Source organism: Heterocephalus glaber, unplaced genomic scaffold, assembly GCF_053883595.1.
Source record: "Heterocephalus glaber isolate CG9 unplaced genomic scaffold, H.glaber_assembly_v1.0 deba00001579, whole genome shotgun sequence".
Classification (NCBI taxonomy): Eukaryota; Metazoa; Chordata; class Mammalia; order Rodentia; family Bathyergidae; genus Heterocephalus; species Heterocephalus glaber.
Window position 1 is genome coordinate 9,968,758 of NW_028258360.1, and position 16,962 is coordinate 9,985,719.

General features: G+C 56.2%; 1 protein-coding gene across 9 annotated transcripts in view; it reads left to right on the plus strand.

The window, feature by feature from the left end:
* Positions 1-16,269, plus strand: part of Arhgef7 (Rho guanine nucleotide exchange factor 7) — a 114,952-nt gene extending 98,683 nt beyond the window's left edge. For 5 of the 9 annotated variants that reach the window (XM_004858545.3, XM_004858546.4, XM_004858548.4 and 2 more), the window contains 7 exons: positions 937-1,030; positions 3,335-3,424; positions 5,952-6,128; positions 13,039-13,138; positions 13,329-13,383; positions 14,244-14,362; positions 15,406-16,269. In XM_004858545.3, the coding sequence (XP_004858602.1) occupies positions 937-1,030; positions 3,335-3,424; positions 5,952-6,128; positions 13,039-13,138; positions 13,329-13,383; positions 14,244-14,362; positions 15,406-15,418 (648 nt within the window). In that variant the 3' untranslated portion in view covers positions 15,419-16,269. The other 4 variants (XM_004858541.3, XM_013077303.3, XM_087193145.1 and 1 more) reach the window with 4 other exon arrangements.
* Positions 16,270-16,962: the final 693 nt, after the last annotated feature.

The following is a 16,962-nucleotide window of genomic DNA, read 5'->3' on the forward strand; positions in this document are numbered from 1 at the left end:
CGTGTGAGCACGGTGCAGCCCTGAGTGCAGTGATGCGCGTGGCCCTGGGCCTCAGTCCCCAGCCCCCGAGTGACCCGTTCTCCCGGGTTTGTTTCATCTGGGTTCGGACTGAGTCACGCAGGCAGGCAGAGTGTTTGTCTCTGGCTGCTGCAGGACACCAAGGCTCCTGTCCCATGCCTTTGTGTGCAGTCAGAAGACAAAGGGACCTGACAGGGACAGCAGCTGGTGAAAATGCTGGGCGAGCAAGTGGGAATGGCGAGGGTCCCGAAGGACGCCTGTCCCGTGGGAGAGTGTCCCTGCCTCCCGTTGTCTCCGAGCAGCAAGGGAGACAGTGCTCCTCAGCCTGCCTGCCCACCGCCCTCTGTGCATGGCGGGGAGCCCTGGAGCCCATGTCATGCGCTGTGTGTTTCTTCCGCAGCTGTTTCTGCGGCACTTCTCAGTGCCTTTTAGATGTGTGCTAGAGAGAGTGCGACAGTCCAGCACCGTCCCCTCTGTCTGTGCGTCCGGTCTGGTTCTCCGGTCGCGCACACCTCCCTTTCTGCACTCACAGCTGAGCAGTCCGTGTCCAGCAGCTACCTGGCCTTGGGAAGCTTCCCCTGCCCCGCAGGCGTGCACGTCATCTTCACGGAGAATTGGGGTGGCCTCTGCCTCCCCAGTGCACCCGAGTTCGTTGCCCTCCTCGTGTCATTTGCTCCTCAGAGCTGTTTTCCCCTTGGTCACCTCTTCCCTGTTAGCTGCACCAGCTGGCCTGCAGCTCACCGGGACTGGGGACGCTCGTCACTCGAGGGCTCTTGTCAGGGCCAGGGCACAGTGACCGACTCCGGAGATGCCGTGAAGTCATGCATGTGGCCACCTGACAGCCTCCTGCTCCCTGGAGCTCTGCCAGGCATCTGGCTCTGATGCCTGTTGCATGTCCTGCCCTTTCCCTGTCCCCAGGACCTCAGTAAGAGCCCCAAAACCATGAAGAAGCTGCTCCCAAAGCGCAAACCTGAGCGGAAGCCTTCAGATGAAGAGTTTGCCTTGCGGAAAAGTGAGTGTGGGGTGTGGAGCCCGGGGTGGGCTTCCGTGTGTCCCCTGCCTGGCCCTGCCCACCCGGGAACAGGCGCCGGGGCGCGCTCTAGACGGAGGGCTCCTCTGCTCACTTGCCCCACTCTGCCACTGGGTGTCAGCCTGTGCCTCACTTGCTGCCTTTTCTCCACACATTGGCTGCAGTTGGGCTGTCTCCCCGGCCCTTCCCAGGCTCCAGGAGCCGGAGGTGGACCCTCCCCGTTTCCACTGAAATGAAGGTTTCCTGAGCAGGTGCTGCGTGTGGGAAGGGCCTCCCCACTCCCGAGACCGCTGGGAATGGCAGAGTGCATGGTTGGGCCACGCCCCCCCCAGCTGACACCTCGGGGTCCTTCCCAGGCCTTGAGGCTCTGGCTCACTGCACCTTCCACCCCCGTGGACTCTTCGGGGCTCATTTCAGAAGGGGTCGTGGGGAAGCAGTGCGTGCGTCGGCCCACTCGGGGCAGGCTCCGTGAGGCTGGGGGCTGTGTTGTGCAGGGCACGCCTCGCACCTCCGGGTCCTCACGGCCCTTGGGCCGGCCCCAGCCCACACGTGGCGTGAGGCACAGAGGAGGAAGAGACCTGCCGGGTGACAGAGGCCTGGGCCTGGAGCAGCCCTCCTCTGATAGGCAGGGCTGTCAGGGGCCCTTCCAGGAGGGACGGCCGAGCACCTCCTTGGGACGCGCACTGCTTTGTGCTGGTGCGGAGCCCGGTCCTCGTGACGCTTACGCCTAGAAGAGGGGGATGCTGGGTGGGTGGGCAGAGTCCGCCAGGACCCTCATGAACGGTGGGGCCGCCACAGGGTGTGCAGAGGCCTCGTCTGCCTGCTGCACGGGCTGTGGGTGGGCTCGGCGCCGGGCCAGGCGTGCAGGAGACACGCTGGCTGCCACAGCTGGATGAGGGCAGCCTGGTATTGAGTCACACCAGGGATGCTGCGCAGCGTCCTGCCGCGCCCCACATGACACCCTTGCCTGGAGCAGCCCCAGAGCAGCAACGTGGCCGCACAGCCGGTGTGGGGCCCACAGAGGCAGAGGGCCAGGCTTGTGCTGGGGTGAGTGCCCTGGAGCCAGGCGGGGGGCATGTGGGACGCTGACACAGGGCCTGGATGCCCGGGTCCCCGGGAGTGAGGGCCGGGCTTGGGGAGCTGGGATGCTCTCACGCTCCCGGCACAGGGCTCTGATGTCTAATAATGATGCTGGGTTTGCCTTGTACGCGTTGTGCTCTCCTGAGTGAACAGTGGGGCTTGTTATCCAGCTGTGGGTATGTAAGCTTCCTGTCCACATTTTTAGTAAATAGGGCTGGGCTGGGGATTTAGCTCAGTGGTGTCACCACCTGCCTCCCAAGTGCAAGGTCTCTGGTCCCAGTCTCTGGCACCTGCATACACACATACATACATACATACATACATACTCTGGCACCTACATACATACATACATACATAAAAAAATAGATAAGGGCTGACTGAAAAATACATACAGTGTGTTTAAATAAAAATGTTTCATATCAGTAGACACGCTATAATTAATCACATTCAAAATCCTCTCCCTCCCTTTGAGCACACTCATCCCATGGTTCTTGCCACTTCCTGCAGCAGCTCTGGAGTCCTCTTTCCTGAGTGACTGCACCAGGCATGATGAAAAATTCAGTGACTGCTGCTGCCGAGCACCATTCCCCAGAAAGGCAGCTTGTAAAACATGACCTTGTGTCCTCGTCCACCTTCATCACCAGATCGGGCACCATGTGACTTCCAGCTCTTTCCAAGGTCAAAATGTCCTTAAAAAGGAAACATTTTGAATCCATTCAGGACATCGAGGCAGTCAGGACATTGCTGCTAAAGACCCTCAGGAAGGAGAGCTCCAGGGCTGCTTCCTGCGTCCCTCCGCAGCACTGAGCTGCATTGTGCCCCTGTGTCTGTGTGAAGGGAGGGCTGCCTGCTCTCTGGGGAACACGTGGCCCTGGGCTCAGCCTCATTACTGTTGTGAGTGAGGGTGGCAGACTGTTCTTGCTTGCCTGTGTTCTTCTGGAAATTGCTTATTCCCTTTTTACCCCTTTTATCAGTTTGTGGGTGGGGGTGCTATTTTTTTTTATAGATTAGCAAGCCCTCACAGAGTTGAGGAAGTAATAAAACGAAAAACCCTTTCGGGTACACCTATGTGTAAACATACAGCGAGCAGCTCCCTGAGACGGTAGCAGGGGCTCGTCTCAGATACCAGTTCAGGTAGCTTTCTGGGGAGCTGGTGGCAGCAGCATGGGGCCACCCCCTAGCTGTGATGTGTGTGCATCTCCACAGGCACGGCTGCTCTGGAGGAGGATGCTCAGATCCTGAAGGTCATCGAGGCTTACTGCACAAGTGCCAAGACGCGGCAGACACTCAACTCGAGTAAGTGTCCAGGGCGCACTGGGGCCCGTGGGGGGTCCTGGTCAGGGCCTGCGGCCTGCACTGCTCTTGGTGAGCGAGGGCGCAGGAGGGCAGTGGGCAGTGTGGGACCCGAGTTGAGCAGAAGCAGGTGGCACCACGTGCTCAGGGAGAGGGCTAGGAGACCGTGCGGGGCCGCACGCCACACCGGCTCTAACCTGGCGGGCAGCATGGGGATGGGGGGTCTCTTTAAGCTTAGGGCTATTGTCATAGTGCAAACCTGGAGCAAGGCCTTTGTTGACCTGCCCTTTTTTCTTTTAATATTTGGGCATAGACACCAACTAACTTATCTTGTAGACTTTAGTACACAGGATTTACCTGTGTCTTGTGTAGTTAAGAACATTTCTGTTTGTGGTGAGGACAGGGAGGTGGCTTTTTAAAATCTCCCTGCAGGTGAGAGGGGATGTGGCTGGCAGTCTTCTGTTTTTCTGGTATGCTCGTTTTCTAGCTTTTATTTTCCTGTCCCTTTTTGTGTGTGTGAGGTGCTAGGGATTGAATCTATAGCCTCACACGTATTAGGCAAGCACACTGCCACTGAGCAGTGTCCCCAGCCCTTTTTGAACGTTAATTTTGAGATAGAGTCTCACTAAATTGCTCAGGCTGGGCTTGAATTCATGATCCTCCTGCCTTGGCCTCCCAAGTACCTGGGATTACAGTCATAGTCACTGTGCCTGGCTTTGGTTTGTTTTTTAAAGAACTGGGTGGTGACTATAGTACTTTGCCACCAAAACCAGATTCTCGTTGATTTTTTTCCCTCGGCTCCCTTTCTGTCCCACCTCTTGGCAGGCGGCCTGTCCCCTCTTCCTTGTTATCACCTGCAGGCTGGTGCGTCCTCCAGATTAGGCCTGCCCCCTGCTGTCCTCCCCTGAAGTGAGAAGGCAGAGCGGGCGGGAGAAGTGCGCTGTGAGGACAGCCTGTGGCCGCCTGCCAGGTGGCACTCACCCGTGCATGGCCCAGAGCCCCTCACGGTTTGCACCGCTGCCCACTCCCCACCTTGTCCTGCCCAGGACAGGGAGGCTTCGTGCCAGGGTCAGCACAGGGCCTTCTTTGTCACTGCTGGGGAGGCCTCAGTGCTCTCGAAGACCGTGGGGTGTGTGTATGGTCAGGTAGCAGTTTGTGAATGCAGGATACTATAATCAGGAGTGCTGCCTTTCTGTAGCTTGCCAGTGGTGGTCTTTTAAGTCATAGGCTATTCCATGTGGCCATAGCTTTTTTAGATTTTTAAGCTAAGCTTTTTACCCGGGCAGCTCTCAGGTGCAGTTACTTGCTCTCAGCCTGTGTCCCATGCGACCACCCGTCCTGTGGTGAGCGGCCAGGCTGGTGCCGGTGCCAGTGCCAGCGCCAGCCTGTGAGGGGCAGCCCACATCCGGGTCCCACTCCTGTGAGACAAGCGTCGGGAATGTGCTGGCTTTGCTTTGAGTCAGTACCGTGGGGTCAGAGGCTCAGATCGGCCCAGCCGCAGCCCGACTGGCTCAGGGCAGCCAGTGACAGGAGACTTGCGCCCTGGGTGCCGGGTGCAGGCCTGTGGAAGTGGTTCCTCACAGGAAGCGCCTGGTGTAGCACAGTCTGTAGAAGGATTGTGTGTTGACCCCAGGTATTGTTTGGGTGCCAGGAGGACTTCAGAGCCAGCTCTTTGGCTGAGTTCTGCCTGGTGGGGCGCCCTCACAGTTCTTGTGTGGTTGGGCGCAGAGGCTGCTCGGGCTCCCGAGGGCACCCCATTGCCAGCCAGCCATGCAGGGCACTTCTGCTCCCCCGCCTCCTGCTGCCCGCCCTCCTTGAGCACAGCGGCGCGGCCGTTCAAGCCCGTCTTCCTGGTGGCCAAGGGCCTGTGGCAGGGTGGGAAGCGTGGGGAACAGACCCTGCTCGTGCCTCCCTGCCCAGGCAGAGTGCAGTGAGCGCCATGAGCAGGTCTCGAGAGGCTGGGACACACCGAGCCTCCCCCCGGAAGCACCCACGGGCACATGGGCAAGGTAAGTGTATACCTGGCTGCTGGCGTGGACTTGGCAAAGAAGGAACTGAAGCAATCAGTCAGAAGCCCTTTGAAGTTGGTTTCCATTTAGTATATCCATTTACTGAATAGAAAATAGTGGTCACCAGCTGCATAAATTGTATCTGTTGCAAATAATGTCCTAAGTGAGAGTGTTAGCAGAATTGGCTAATTGCAAGTGCTTATAGAACCACTGTTTGGACATGGGTGTAATTGGTAGGTTTCTTAGGGGAGGGCTTCGTAGAAATATCTTTGGAAACAGTGTGATGACGTAGGTTTATTGGAATAATGATTAATTGGTTTTGTTCTGATATTTGTGCTGATAAACTGGTTATTAAAACCCAGCCATAAATAAGGAGAAACGAACATTGTTGCCATTTTTTAACACTATTTTCTCTTTTCCTTCTCTTCCCATCACCTTTCGCTTTTGTTCCATGTTGGTTGTGGCTCTTCCTGTCCGCCCCCACCCACCTCTGCTGTCGCCCTGTCACTCCTCCGTCTTAGCATGGCAAGGCACTGACCTGATGCATAATCACGTCTTGGCTGACGACGGCCAATCAAGCCTAGACTCCCCGGGTCGTCGCAGTAGCCTTTCTCGCTTGGAGCCCTCAGACCCCTCGGAAGACTCTGAGTATGACAGTATATGGACAGCCCATAGTTACAGAATGGGTTCAGCATCTCGTAAGAGCTGTTGCTCATATATCTCTCACCAGAACTAATGCACTCTGAGCTTTTCTTAACAATGCTTGTATCGCAGCCTGCTTTTCTTAGATGTTTTCTTGCTGTTTCTTGTCTCTTTCATGTGATATTTTAACAACCTGGAGAGTGTTCCTGGGACGACCCGAACCTGCCATGGGGGGTGGGTTCGCACAAGCCTGTACCCACCCGGGCTTCTCCCAGCCGGTGGGGAATTGTTTTATAAAATCTCCAAATGGTTTGGTGTTTTTACTCTCAGTGCAGCAACTCTCATTTCCGTTTTGGATACAGCTATATGGACAGTTTTATATTTACACCAAACCACACCGGTTTGTGATCTAAGTGCCAGCAATATGGAGATGACTCTGGCCTTACCCGCAGGGACCTGCACGTTTTCAGTGTAACGAAAACGGGTCACGCAGGCATGGAGAGGCGACGCGACGAGAGGAATTTCCGTGTGTCCGGCCCATTGGTTGTGTGGTGCCGTGGGCTCAGCCTGGGCAGGTGCACGGGAGGGCAGGGCCACAGGTCTCCAAGCCTGTCTTTACGTCGGCTCTGCCCTTCTGTGGCCTGCGTGGGCTTCAAGCCCACTGTCCTGGCTTGGACCTTCCCTCGTTGCCACGCCGTACTGCCCCAAACGCATCGATGGCCGATGTGGGCGCTGCCCAGTGCAGAGTGGGGGCTGCAGGGGAAGCCCCAGTGGAGACAACTGCGTTCAGAGCGGCATGGGCTTGAGTGCTTGGCTTCGGCACCGCCTGGCTGCCGACACCCGCCCATGCGCTATGCTGTGGGAACCATGATGCTGCATTTCAGCAGCCCCGCAGGGCCACGCAGGAGGCCTCACTCGGGCTAATCCCTGCTCCGTTCAGAGACAACTGAACGCGACATGTTCTGGTCAGTCATGCCTACAAACCCACATCTGGCCATCGCTCGAGGGGCAGACTGAGTTCTGTCCCTTGCGCGCTCCGCTCGGTGTTAAATGGAGCCGGGTGGCTGTATGGCACGGTTCACGGATATGCCGTCACGAGTCGGGAGTAACGTTTCCTTTCTTCGGGGCAGCTGCCCCAAGAAGACCCTCCCACGCCCCTGTGTTCAGGGTTGGGACCGCATGTGTGCTGAGTGCCCTGACGTGCTGCCACCCTCCCGCACTCGGGGCCCTGTGCCTGCGACTGCCTGCAAGGCAAGGGCACCCATGCCACTCCCGTCCGTGCCTGCCTGTCCCAGACAGCCACCGAGTGAGTGCTCACGCCGCCTGAGAGCGCGCGTTTTGTGCCAGTAGTACTAAGGGAGCCAAGCAGTCTTTTCAAATGGGCGCCCAGTGCTAATCACCCGTAGTCACAAGGTGTGCGATATTCAGCCAAACAGCAAAGGAAGGTTTTGGAACAATGGAACCACAGAGCCTATACGCTTACATCATGAGGTGGGCTTGGCAGTGATCTTGTTGTGTGACACGTAGCCTCGGCCCCGTTCCCGGGTGAGTGGCCGTGCACCTGTGCCCTGGGACTGTCACAGCAGCTGGTTCCCATGCCTCTGGCACAGCCCACGTCCTCCGGGGGCTGGGACACAGACACTGTTTGTGCCACCCCGAGAGGTGTGGCCGCTGCACTGGGGTTTCCACAGCACCAGGTGTCACGTGGTGTCTTGATGAGATGTTGTCACGGCATTCAGTGCACCACAGTTTTGACGATTGACCATCATTCCCTCTTGTACTCGTCAGAGCCGTTTTGATGATTCTCGTTGATGCGAAGTAACTGTAGAATAATGCCCTGACTTTTTGTTTGTTTGTTTTGAATGTCTGACACCATTTTTTGTGACACGGTTAGAAGTGTTAATGCCATAGGCCCAGAAGACGGTCCTCATGCAGCAGAGAGGATGTGGCGTCCAGAGGAGGGCCAGCATGTCATGAGACTGGCCCGTGTCCCTTCCGTTTGTGCACTCTGTAATTCTGTGTGTACAGGTAGTGTTAGGACGAGAGGACGCAGACGCCGAGCCGGAAGGTAGGTCCAAGCCATCCCCAGGCCTTGCAGATGGCCCAGACAGTGTTTGCATTGAACTCACTCTTGCAGGAATGCTTAACAAGCTCTCTTACTTATGTGTTTTGCATAAAGTGGCCAAAACACAGTAATGTGTATATAGTGGAATAAGATCTTGGAGAAAATCCATATATTGTGCTCCTTACCTGTGAATGGGAAAAGCCATTTTAGCTCGTGACACCATTGAGAAGCTCACTGGGATGTGTATCTGAATGTCCGTTGCATTGTACAGTGCACATATCATTGTTTGTGGTTGCAATGGCAATGAAGTGTTTGTTTTATAAAAAGACATTCTGTCCTGTACAGTTGAAATAAATTTTGCATTTGCTAGCCTGTGGTTTCCAGTGTTTGTCACGTGGGGGCACAGTCGCAGCTCTGGGGGCGGGCCCGGCAGGGGCGTGCTTTCCCAGGCCAGATGTGCTCACTTCTCACCTGTTTCTCCTTTTCACAAGTTTTTCAATCCCTGGAAGATCTGTCTTCGAACAGAAGCATTGTCAGGTTCTGTGCACAAATAGAACAGAACTCTTATTTAGAGCAAGGTCAGGTTTTTCCTGCCCGGCAGACTTGAGACCAGAGGAAGCAAAGGGAAAGGAGAGGGAGGAAGGGCCTGGCGGCAGAGCCACGGCCTCTCGGAGAAGCTGCTGCTCTCCCGGGGAGGGCAGCGAGTGCACTCTGCAGCCCTGATGACGCGCCTGTGGCGGGATTACCCCACGGCGCCAGGGGCAGTCTGCCGCTTTTGTCGCAGCTGAGGGTGGCGATGCCTCAGGAAGGCCCCAGAGCTCAGAGGGCCACGCTGGTGCTGGGCGGCCTTGCACAGGCAGTCTCTGACCAGGGAGCCTGTCCTCAGCCTCGGGCACAGACTCCCCATGTGCACGCCATGTCCCTCCATGTGCTGTGAGCTTGAACTTGGGCTCTTCCTGATGAGCCAGTCGTGTGGCGTCAGCGTCCTGGATGGCTGGGCAGCAGCCTGGACAGCAGGTGCAAGTGGGCCCAGAGCCGGGGTGATCCCCACTCCATGGCAGCCTGGGCGCAGGGTCTCCCCTTGAAACAGGATTAGTCAATGAGATCTGTTTTTCTCAAACAAAGGTCCACAGGCCTGGGGGCCTGGATGTCGCAGATGTTCTGAATGACCCCAAGCTTCTGGCCACACGGCAGTGAGTGGATATTGCCATGGAGCCTGGGGGTGCTGGTGTCTCCAGCCTCTTGGTGCAAGTGTCCAGGCCCCTCACCTCACCTCACGGGCATGTTCTTGTGTCCTGAGTTAGGTGCTGCCCTGGTGTTACAGATACATTGCTGTTGCCTTCTGTTCCTGTCTTTCTTATTCCCTCGCTGCCTAGAAACAGCAGCAGTGAGGAAGCCAGTTTTGTATATTTGTAGACACTCAAGCACTTCCCAGACTGCCACCCAGAAAACCGCAGGATATTAATATTGGTGCACAAAAGAAAAACTGCGGCACTCAGATGACTTGTTTTTATGGCCAGTCATATCAAAATGCTTTTTTTGGGGGGGGGGTTGCTGAGGATTGAACCCAGGACTTCATGCCTGCTAGGCGACCGCTGTGCCACTGAGCTTCACCCCTAGACCCCCACCTGGTGTTGCGAAGGTGCGTTGTGAAGCTCTGAGGAGTGGCCATCGCCTCTCCTCTCCTGGGATGGTATGGAGCAGAACCCCTCTGACCTCCCCAGGATGTTTGAGAAACAGATCTTGACTGTCCTAGAGCCATCGTGAGCTCTGCAAGTGTTGGAGCAAGTATTGGTTGCTGGGTTTTAAAATGCAGTGCTCAGCCAAGACACACGCCCGTAATCCCAGCACTGGGAGGCTGAGGCAGGAGGACCCCAAGTCCAAGCCCAGCTTGGGCAGCTTGGCCAGGTTCAGGCTCCAGTACTGAAAATCAGGGGTTGGAACATTTTCTGGTTGTCCTGTTGAAATGCTTGGTCGAGGAATGAATTTTCCTTGCTTCATTGAACAGCTACATCACTTTTTTCAGTCATTTTAGAGATGTGTGTGCTATTGCAGGCAGATGCTGGCCAGGGTGTGGATTTCTGTGCGGAGAAGCGAATGGAGGTCGCTGAGGTAGACCAGTCCGAGACGTGGGTTTCTGCACCATGGCGCCCGCTCACCGCAGGGCTGTTTCAAGATCGAGCACTCGGTGCAGCCCATCTGCAGTGTGCATTCTCAAGCTCACGGTTTTACTGCACGTCACAATTCTTGTGTGCTTTAAGCATCTTTGCAAAAGTAAGACCTGTGTGTGGCGTATGCCTGTAATCTCAGCGATATGGGGACCTCAGGCAGGAGGATCTCAAGTTCCAGGCCAGCCTGGGCAACTTAGCAGGACCCTGCCTCAAGTTAAAAAGAATAAAAATAGGGCTGGGGATTTAGCTCAGTGGTTCTGCCGCCTGCCTCACAAGCGCAAGGACCCGAGTTCAATCCCCAGTACCAAAAAAAAAAAAGGAATAAAAGTAAAAATGGCCAGGGATGTAGAGGGAGAGCACTCTGGGTCCAGTCATTGGTGTTCTGCCCAGAGAAGGGAGAGGGGCTGCCCATGTAGCTGAACACCAGGCCCTCTGGGTTTGGTTTCCTTGGGTTAATGTCACTGTGTTCCCTCATGGGATTTAAGGCTCGTGCCATGGATCCATTCGGTAGGAGGCTGTGGTGAGCCAGTGTCTGTCCTGGGCACGGTGCTGCACCGTGGCTCTGCCTGAGAGTCTCTTGTGAGGGAGAACTGAGACTGGTGACTGAGGAGCCTGGCTCAGCGGGGTCCCCAGGGCTGCGCTCTGCGGTGCAGCCTCTGCGACTTTCTCTTCTGTGACGTTTGGAAACTCGGATGCAGGACACACTCGAAGAGACCAAAGCAGTTGAAAAGAGATACGTGGAATTTACCCTGCCTGAAGCACAGTCACAGGACTAGTCCTTTAGAAGCAGCACATTGCAAGTGGAGCGTGACAGAGTCACCACTGAGAGTTGGTTTTGATCTGACTGTCACAACTGTTAGCAGTTGGTTTCTCACCCTGGGAGATTCAGCAAGGCATTTGTTTTCTCTACATGTGATATAACACCTGATCTTTAGAATCCTTTTGTATTTTTCTGTGCAGACTGCACAGGAATTCACTTTTCCTTTGGAAGACAGGTAACATTGCACACATGTGGGAGGCCTGAGGAGCTTGCCTGGCTGGGACCGGGGCTTTGCCTGCAGCTGGTCTCTGTGTTTTCCTCGTGGCCCACATGTCCCAGCAGCTGTGCCCTCCTGCCCATGAGAGGCCCGGAAGACAGCGTCATCCAGAAGGGGCCTCTGCCCGTCTCTGCACCTGTCAGATGTCTGGCAGGCATTGTTAGCCTAGTGATGTGTTTGAAACTGTGCTCCCCTCCGGGACCCTGAGGCCAGGCCACCATGGGCAGGTGGGAGGTTTGGGCCCACTGGGGCCTGTGGGCGCCCCCCGCCCCCAGCATGGACAGGAGCACTGGTGTTCGAGCAGAAGACAGAGTCACCCTGGGTTCCTCAAAGCCCCTCCGTGCAGTGGTGTGAAATGTGCTTCTCGTGGCGCTCGCCCCGGGTGACACAGAATCGTGCCTGACGAGTGGAGGATGGCAGTGTGACGTTGGTCAGGCTCCTGCCTTCTGCTTTTTCGGGGGACCCTTGGATGGAGGTGTTAGCAGATGCACAGGTGGCTGGCTGGGGACCTTGCCCGGGGCTGTGTCCTGAGCTGCCCCCGAGGCCGGCAGGGACATTGAGGGAGCCCTCCACCGGTGATTGGTCCGCTTGGAGAGGGCCAGGCCTACCGTTCCACACTGTACTCCGCAGTCCTGCCTTTAAAAGGTCTCTGTTATCCCGAGGTTTCCATGGTGACAAGAGTGTGCAACAAGTGCATGCACAGGGTGACACTTTGGGGACACAAGAGGCAGGCACGTCAGAGGCGCAGGCCACGTAGGCTAGCCACCACTGCTGTGGGTAGCCGCAGGTCTCCAGCCACAGTGCACTTTTCTCAGAGAGAAACGTGTCATGCATCACATCCTGCCTTTCGAGAGCCTGTGTTCTGTGGTAGATCATGTCCTGCCCCCGACTGGCGTGGTTGCAAGGTTTCCAAGTACAAATGGTGCCTGCTGTCACACTGGCATCCTTAAGGAAATCTTCCCTTCCTCACATCATTACCTAAGATTTGGTTCTCTTCCCTCCCCTTATGAAGTGAGTCATTGGGTTTCACAATTGACTTCAAAAGGGTAGATCTTGTCTCGTTTGCCCCATGCAAGCTTTTGTGCTCAGTGCTGGTTAAATGGCATAAAATTTTCCTCTGATGTTGCAGTTTACTTTGTTTCTTTTAGAAAAATGATGCATATATTCCAGGGAATGGAGGATAAAGTTTTCATAAAATAACAGGATAATAAACTTCATTTTTTCCTAACCCATGAGCTATATCTTTATTTTCATATGTTGCTGTAGCGTTAAATTCTTGCAATTACCAAGTTTTTAGCTTATAAACTCTGCGTGTATATGTTCTACGTGGTCTGGTATATCTTTCTAAAATTTCTGGAGTGATACAATGACTTAAAATTTGGTTGAATGTCCAGGACAGTGTGGGTAGACCTTCTGATGTGCTTCATGTTGAAAATGTTAGTGTCTAAAAGATCTGTAATCCAGAACCAGAGACTAAAGTTTAATAAATTGGAAAAACGCTGGGGTTTCCTTTCCTCTGTAATGCTGTGGTAGTCAGGCAGAGGAGGGTAGAAGATGCCCTTTCCTAGTCTGTCGTGATGAACTTTGTCACTGCGTAGTCGCTGGAGGTTAGTGTTTAGGTAATGCTATGTAGTCCATTCCTTTTCTCAGTGCCTGGCTTTCACCTGAGGTTTTCCTTTTTTAACCGTCCTAGGTTCACGCAAAGAATCTGCTCCACAAGTTCTGCTTCCAGAAGAAGAGAAAATCATAGTGGAAGAAACGAAAAGTAATGGTCAGACGGTGATAGAGGAAAAGTAAGATGTCTCCCAGCATGTCCAGGGCCTCTGTCCCCAAGTGGGAGCTGAGTGGGAAGACCCCCCGAGGGCGGTGTGGAGAAGTCACCGGCCACACAGTGGGCTGTTTGAGAGTTGGGGTTTGGAGCGCCCGGCTGCCCCGCTGACTGCGGCCTGGCGTGCTCCCTGCTGACGCTCTGTTCCCCTGCAGGAGCCTCGTGGACACTGTGTACGCACTGAGGGACGAAGTCCAAGAGCTGAGACAGGTGCACTGGGTGTTTTAATCTTTTAATTATTAAAAATGAAACTGATTGCCTATAAGGAAAAAAACACCAAGAGGAGATAGTGATGTTTGGAAATCCAGCACATTAAGCCATTGGTCTTTCCAGATGTGAGGGCTTTTTTTTTTTTGTGGTACCGGGGATTGAACTCGGGTCCTTGCACTTGCGAGGCAGCCGGTGAAACTACTGAGCTAAATCTCCGGTCCCTTGGTCTTTGCAGATGTGAGAGAGCAGGTGATTGTTCACAGTGATTGCGTCCTTGCGGGGACTGGTGCGTGGGCGTGACACATCCCGACTCTTCTTGTCGCCTTCCCTGCCTCCCTGCCTGTCTCGGCCCCTTCCCATTCACCAGAGACCCATCTCCTGCTTCCCGCTAGCTACCTTCTATGGTGCTCTTTGTTTGCCCCTGGCTTTCTCATAGCGAAGCCCACAGTATTGAAGCCTGTGTGTCTGACACCCTTCACGTGGCCTGACTGATGCTCCCGGGAGCGCTTGCTTCCTGCAGGAGCCTGGCTTCCGAATGTCCGCGGATGGGCCTCAGCCCTAGCTGCTAGGGCTGCTGTTCTCCAGGCCATGGGTGGCTGATGAGACCCTACGGCTATGGCACTGCTTTGAATTGGACCCTGCATGGAGAAGGGAGCGGGAGAAGGCCAATGCAGCTAAAAGCAGCCTTATCCACCAGGGCATTCGTTGAAGACAAACTCATCACCTCAGTTTTTTATTTTTCTAATAAAGTCATGTCTCCCTTTCAAAAACAAAAACAAAAACAGGAGGTTTAGGGAGCAGCTGGGGAGCAGTAGCTCTGGCCCCAGGGGAGTGACTGTGGTGGTCTGCTTCACTTTCAGGATAACAAAAAGATGAAGAAGTCGCTCGAGGAGGAACAGAGGGCCCGCAGAGACCTGGAGAAGCTGGTGCGGAAGGTGCTGAAGAACATGAACGACCCCGCCTGGGATGAGACCAACCTGTGAGGAGGATCTCTGCTCCCCGGGGCGGGGGTGGCCCAGGCCGGGTGACCCTGGGGACTGAGTGTCTCAGAAGAACCCAGCCTGAGGCGTAGACGCCGAGGACGCAAGCCGAGCTGTGTGGGCCTCGCTGCCGGCACCGCTACCTCACCTGCAATAAGTGCAGTACCTGGCAGAGCCCTGGCTTCCAGACTCCTCGTCATGCAGGAACGCACTCCGCACCCTTCTTGTCAGTGCCGCTTGGAATGCACACCCACGGCTTCCGCCTGGGCTGACCTCCACCGGCACTCCCAGCCCACTGACCACTCAGGTGCTGGAAGCCAGGGCCCTGTGCTCTGGGCCGGCGCCCGACTGGCCCGCCCCACCCGTCACCATGGTGCTCTAAGCGGATGTCCTGCTGGTCGATTGTTGCGAGTCCCGTCCCGTCCCCCCCCCCCCCCCCCCCCGAGCAGAGTCCGGTCTGCCTGCTGCCAGGCTGGGGCAGTGCTGGCTGTGGGCGTCGCCCTGGCCCTGAGGAGAGCAGGAGCCCATCTGGCGGGGTTGTCTGCTCTTCTGGGTCCGGGTGCCCGCAGCGTTGCAGGGGTCACGCAGACTTGCCGTGGAGGCTCCTAGAGAATCCTGACAAAGTGCACTGTCCGTCCTCCCCCCAAAAGACAGCGAGAGCCTGTACATAAAATTATTTATTATGCTCAAGCAGCCAATGGAAACAGCGAGGCAGTGCTGGGAGCAGTTGCCAATGGTGGGCCTTCCCCGTGGGGCGTCCTCCCGCGGGCACGGCCACACCGCTTAGCACCCACTGGGCATCGCCTTCCTCTCTCAGCATGAATACAGCAATACACCTCGGGTTCAGCGAGGCCACAGCTGCCCAGACTCGGGACCGACCACTCTGTGCCGCATGCCAAGGACACGAGCACCGAGGCGGTCTTTGCTCTGTCTTTGCTCGCCTTGCCTTCTGGGGCCCAGCCCACGGGCCCGGGGTTGAGTCTGCTTTGGAAGTGCGTGGCAGTGCCCACGAGAACCTCGCTGTCGTTTTCCTCCTCCGCAGAGGGCAGAGCTGAGGTGGGCTCAGCTTTTCCGCAGAAAGTGTCTTCAGGAGCCGAACTGGCGCTGCGGGCTGTGCGTGACAGGCTGTGTGGCACCGGGTGGGACGCTGAGTCCAGGCCCAGTGCGGGCGGATCTGCGTTGGAGACTGGCCGGGCGCCTCGGACCGAGTTGCTTTTCTGGTGCCTGCTCAGACCTCTCACTACAATTGCCAACTTCCCAGCGTTAGCGTTTTATCCATCTGTGCTGGGACAAGAAAAATCGAGCCTTTTCCTTTTCTATAAGCCCTGTTTCTACACGTGTTTTTGGTGACACGTGGACGTTGCCCTGGAAACCATTGGTGTGAGTGGCTTGTCGTCAAAGCAGATTCTAACTCAGGAACAGCTCTCCTGGGGTTCCGCGGCCGGCACGGCGTCCCGCAGACCTGCCTTACCGTAGCCCGGAGCGTTTCCTAGAACTCGCGTGTGTACCGTGGCTCGGCGGGCTGGCACTGAGGTGGAGGTGGAGGCGGCCGCTGCTCTCCGTCCCGAGCTCCGTCTTCCGGGCTCTGGGAGCCGAGGTCGGTGTGTGCGTGTGCGCGCGGTTCTCGCTCACAGTGCCCTGTCGCACACCCCTGCCTTCTGCTGTGCGGCCGGCCGTACGGGCTGCTCCGTGGCGCTCGTCCTGCAGGGCTGAGAAGCAGCCATCTCCCGTGCTGTACGAGAAGCACTTTCTTGTCAGACGGCCGAGGTCCACACCCCACCAGCCTCCTGCTTCCGGCAACGTCAGCGTCTCAGACGGCGGCCCGGTGTGGGCGACGACGATGTGCGTGCGATGTGCGTGCTCGTCGGTGTAATTATTAAACTGTTATTTTTCTTACTCCACAAAACGAGTCCTCCTCTTTCGGTGCCTTTGCTGGGTGTTTCGGGGGCTTTTTAGATTTTAAGCTGCTCGTGTGACACCGGCAGTGGAAATGATCCCATTGGCCTTCGGAATCAGGTCGCGCGTATTTGAAGGGAATGAGGTTAGGGAAAGGTGAGGGTCTGGGGCCGGAAACCGAAGTCACAGCGGGCACTGCTGGGCCAGGCCTGCGCCTGGCAGAGAGCCTGGCAGGAGGTGACCGCCTGTGCTGCCGCGACCCCAGGACTGTCCCACAAAGAGGGTGGACGCGCTCCTGATGCGGCTACAAAGAGACGCGAGGAAAAGCAGACACCAGAGCTGAGGTCGCGGCCCCGAGCGTGTCCCTACTAGCGACTGCGAAGGCACAGGCGGCAGGCAGCTGGGGTAGGCGGGTTCCAGACGGGTCCTGGGGAGGTGCAGGTGGGGTCCACACTGGGCACCTCATGTCAGGATGGCGCCGTGACCTGGGCGGGGACAGCACGAGGCCAAGCAAGCGGGAAGGGGGAAGTGCTGGAGGAAACACCCTGAGTGCGGCCTGCAGGTCTGTCTGGTGTCTCAGCTCCTCCTCTCATTGCTGAGACAAAACACCCGACACCCAGAGTTAAAGGGGAAAGATTGTTCAGCTCACAGTTTGTAGCAGGTTTCAGTCCATAATCCGCTGGCTCCGGCAGCAGTTCATGGC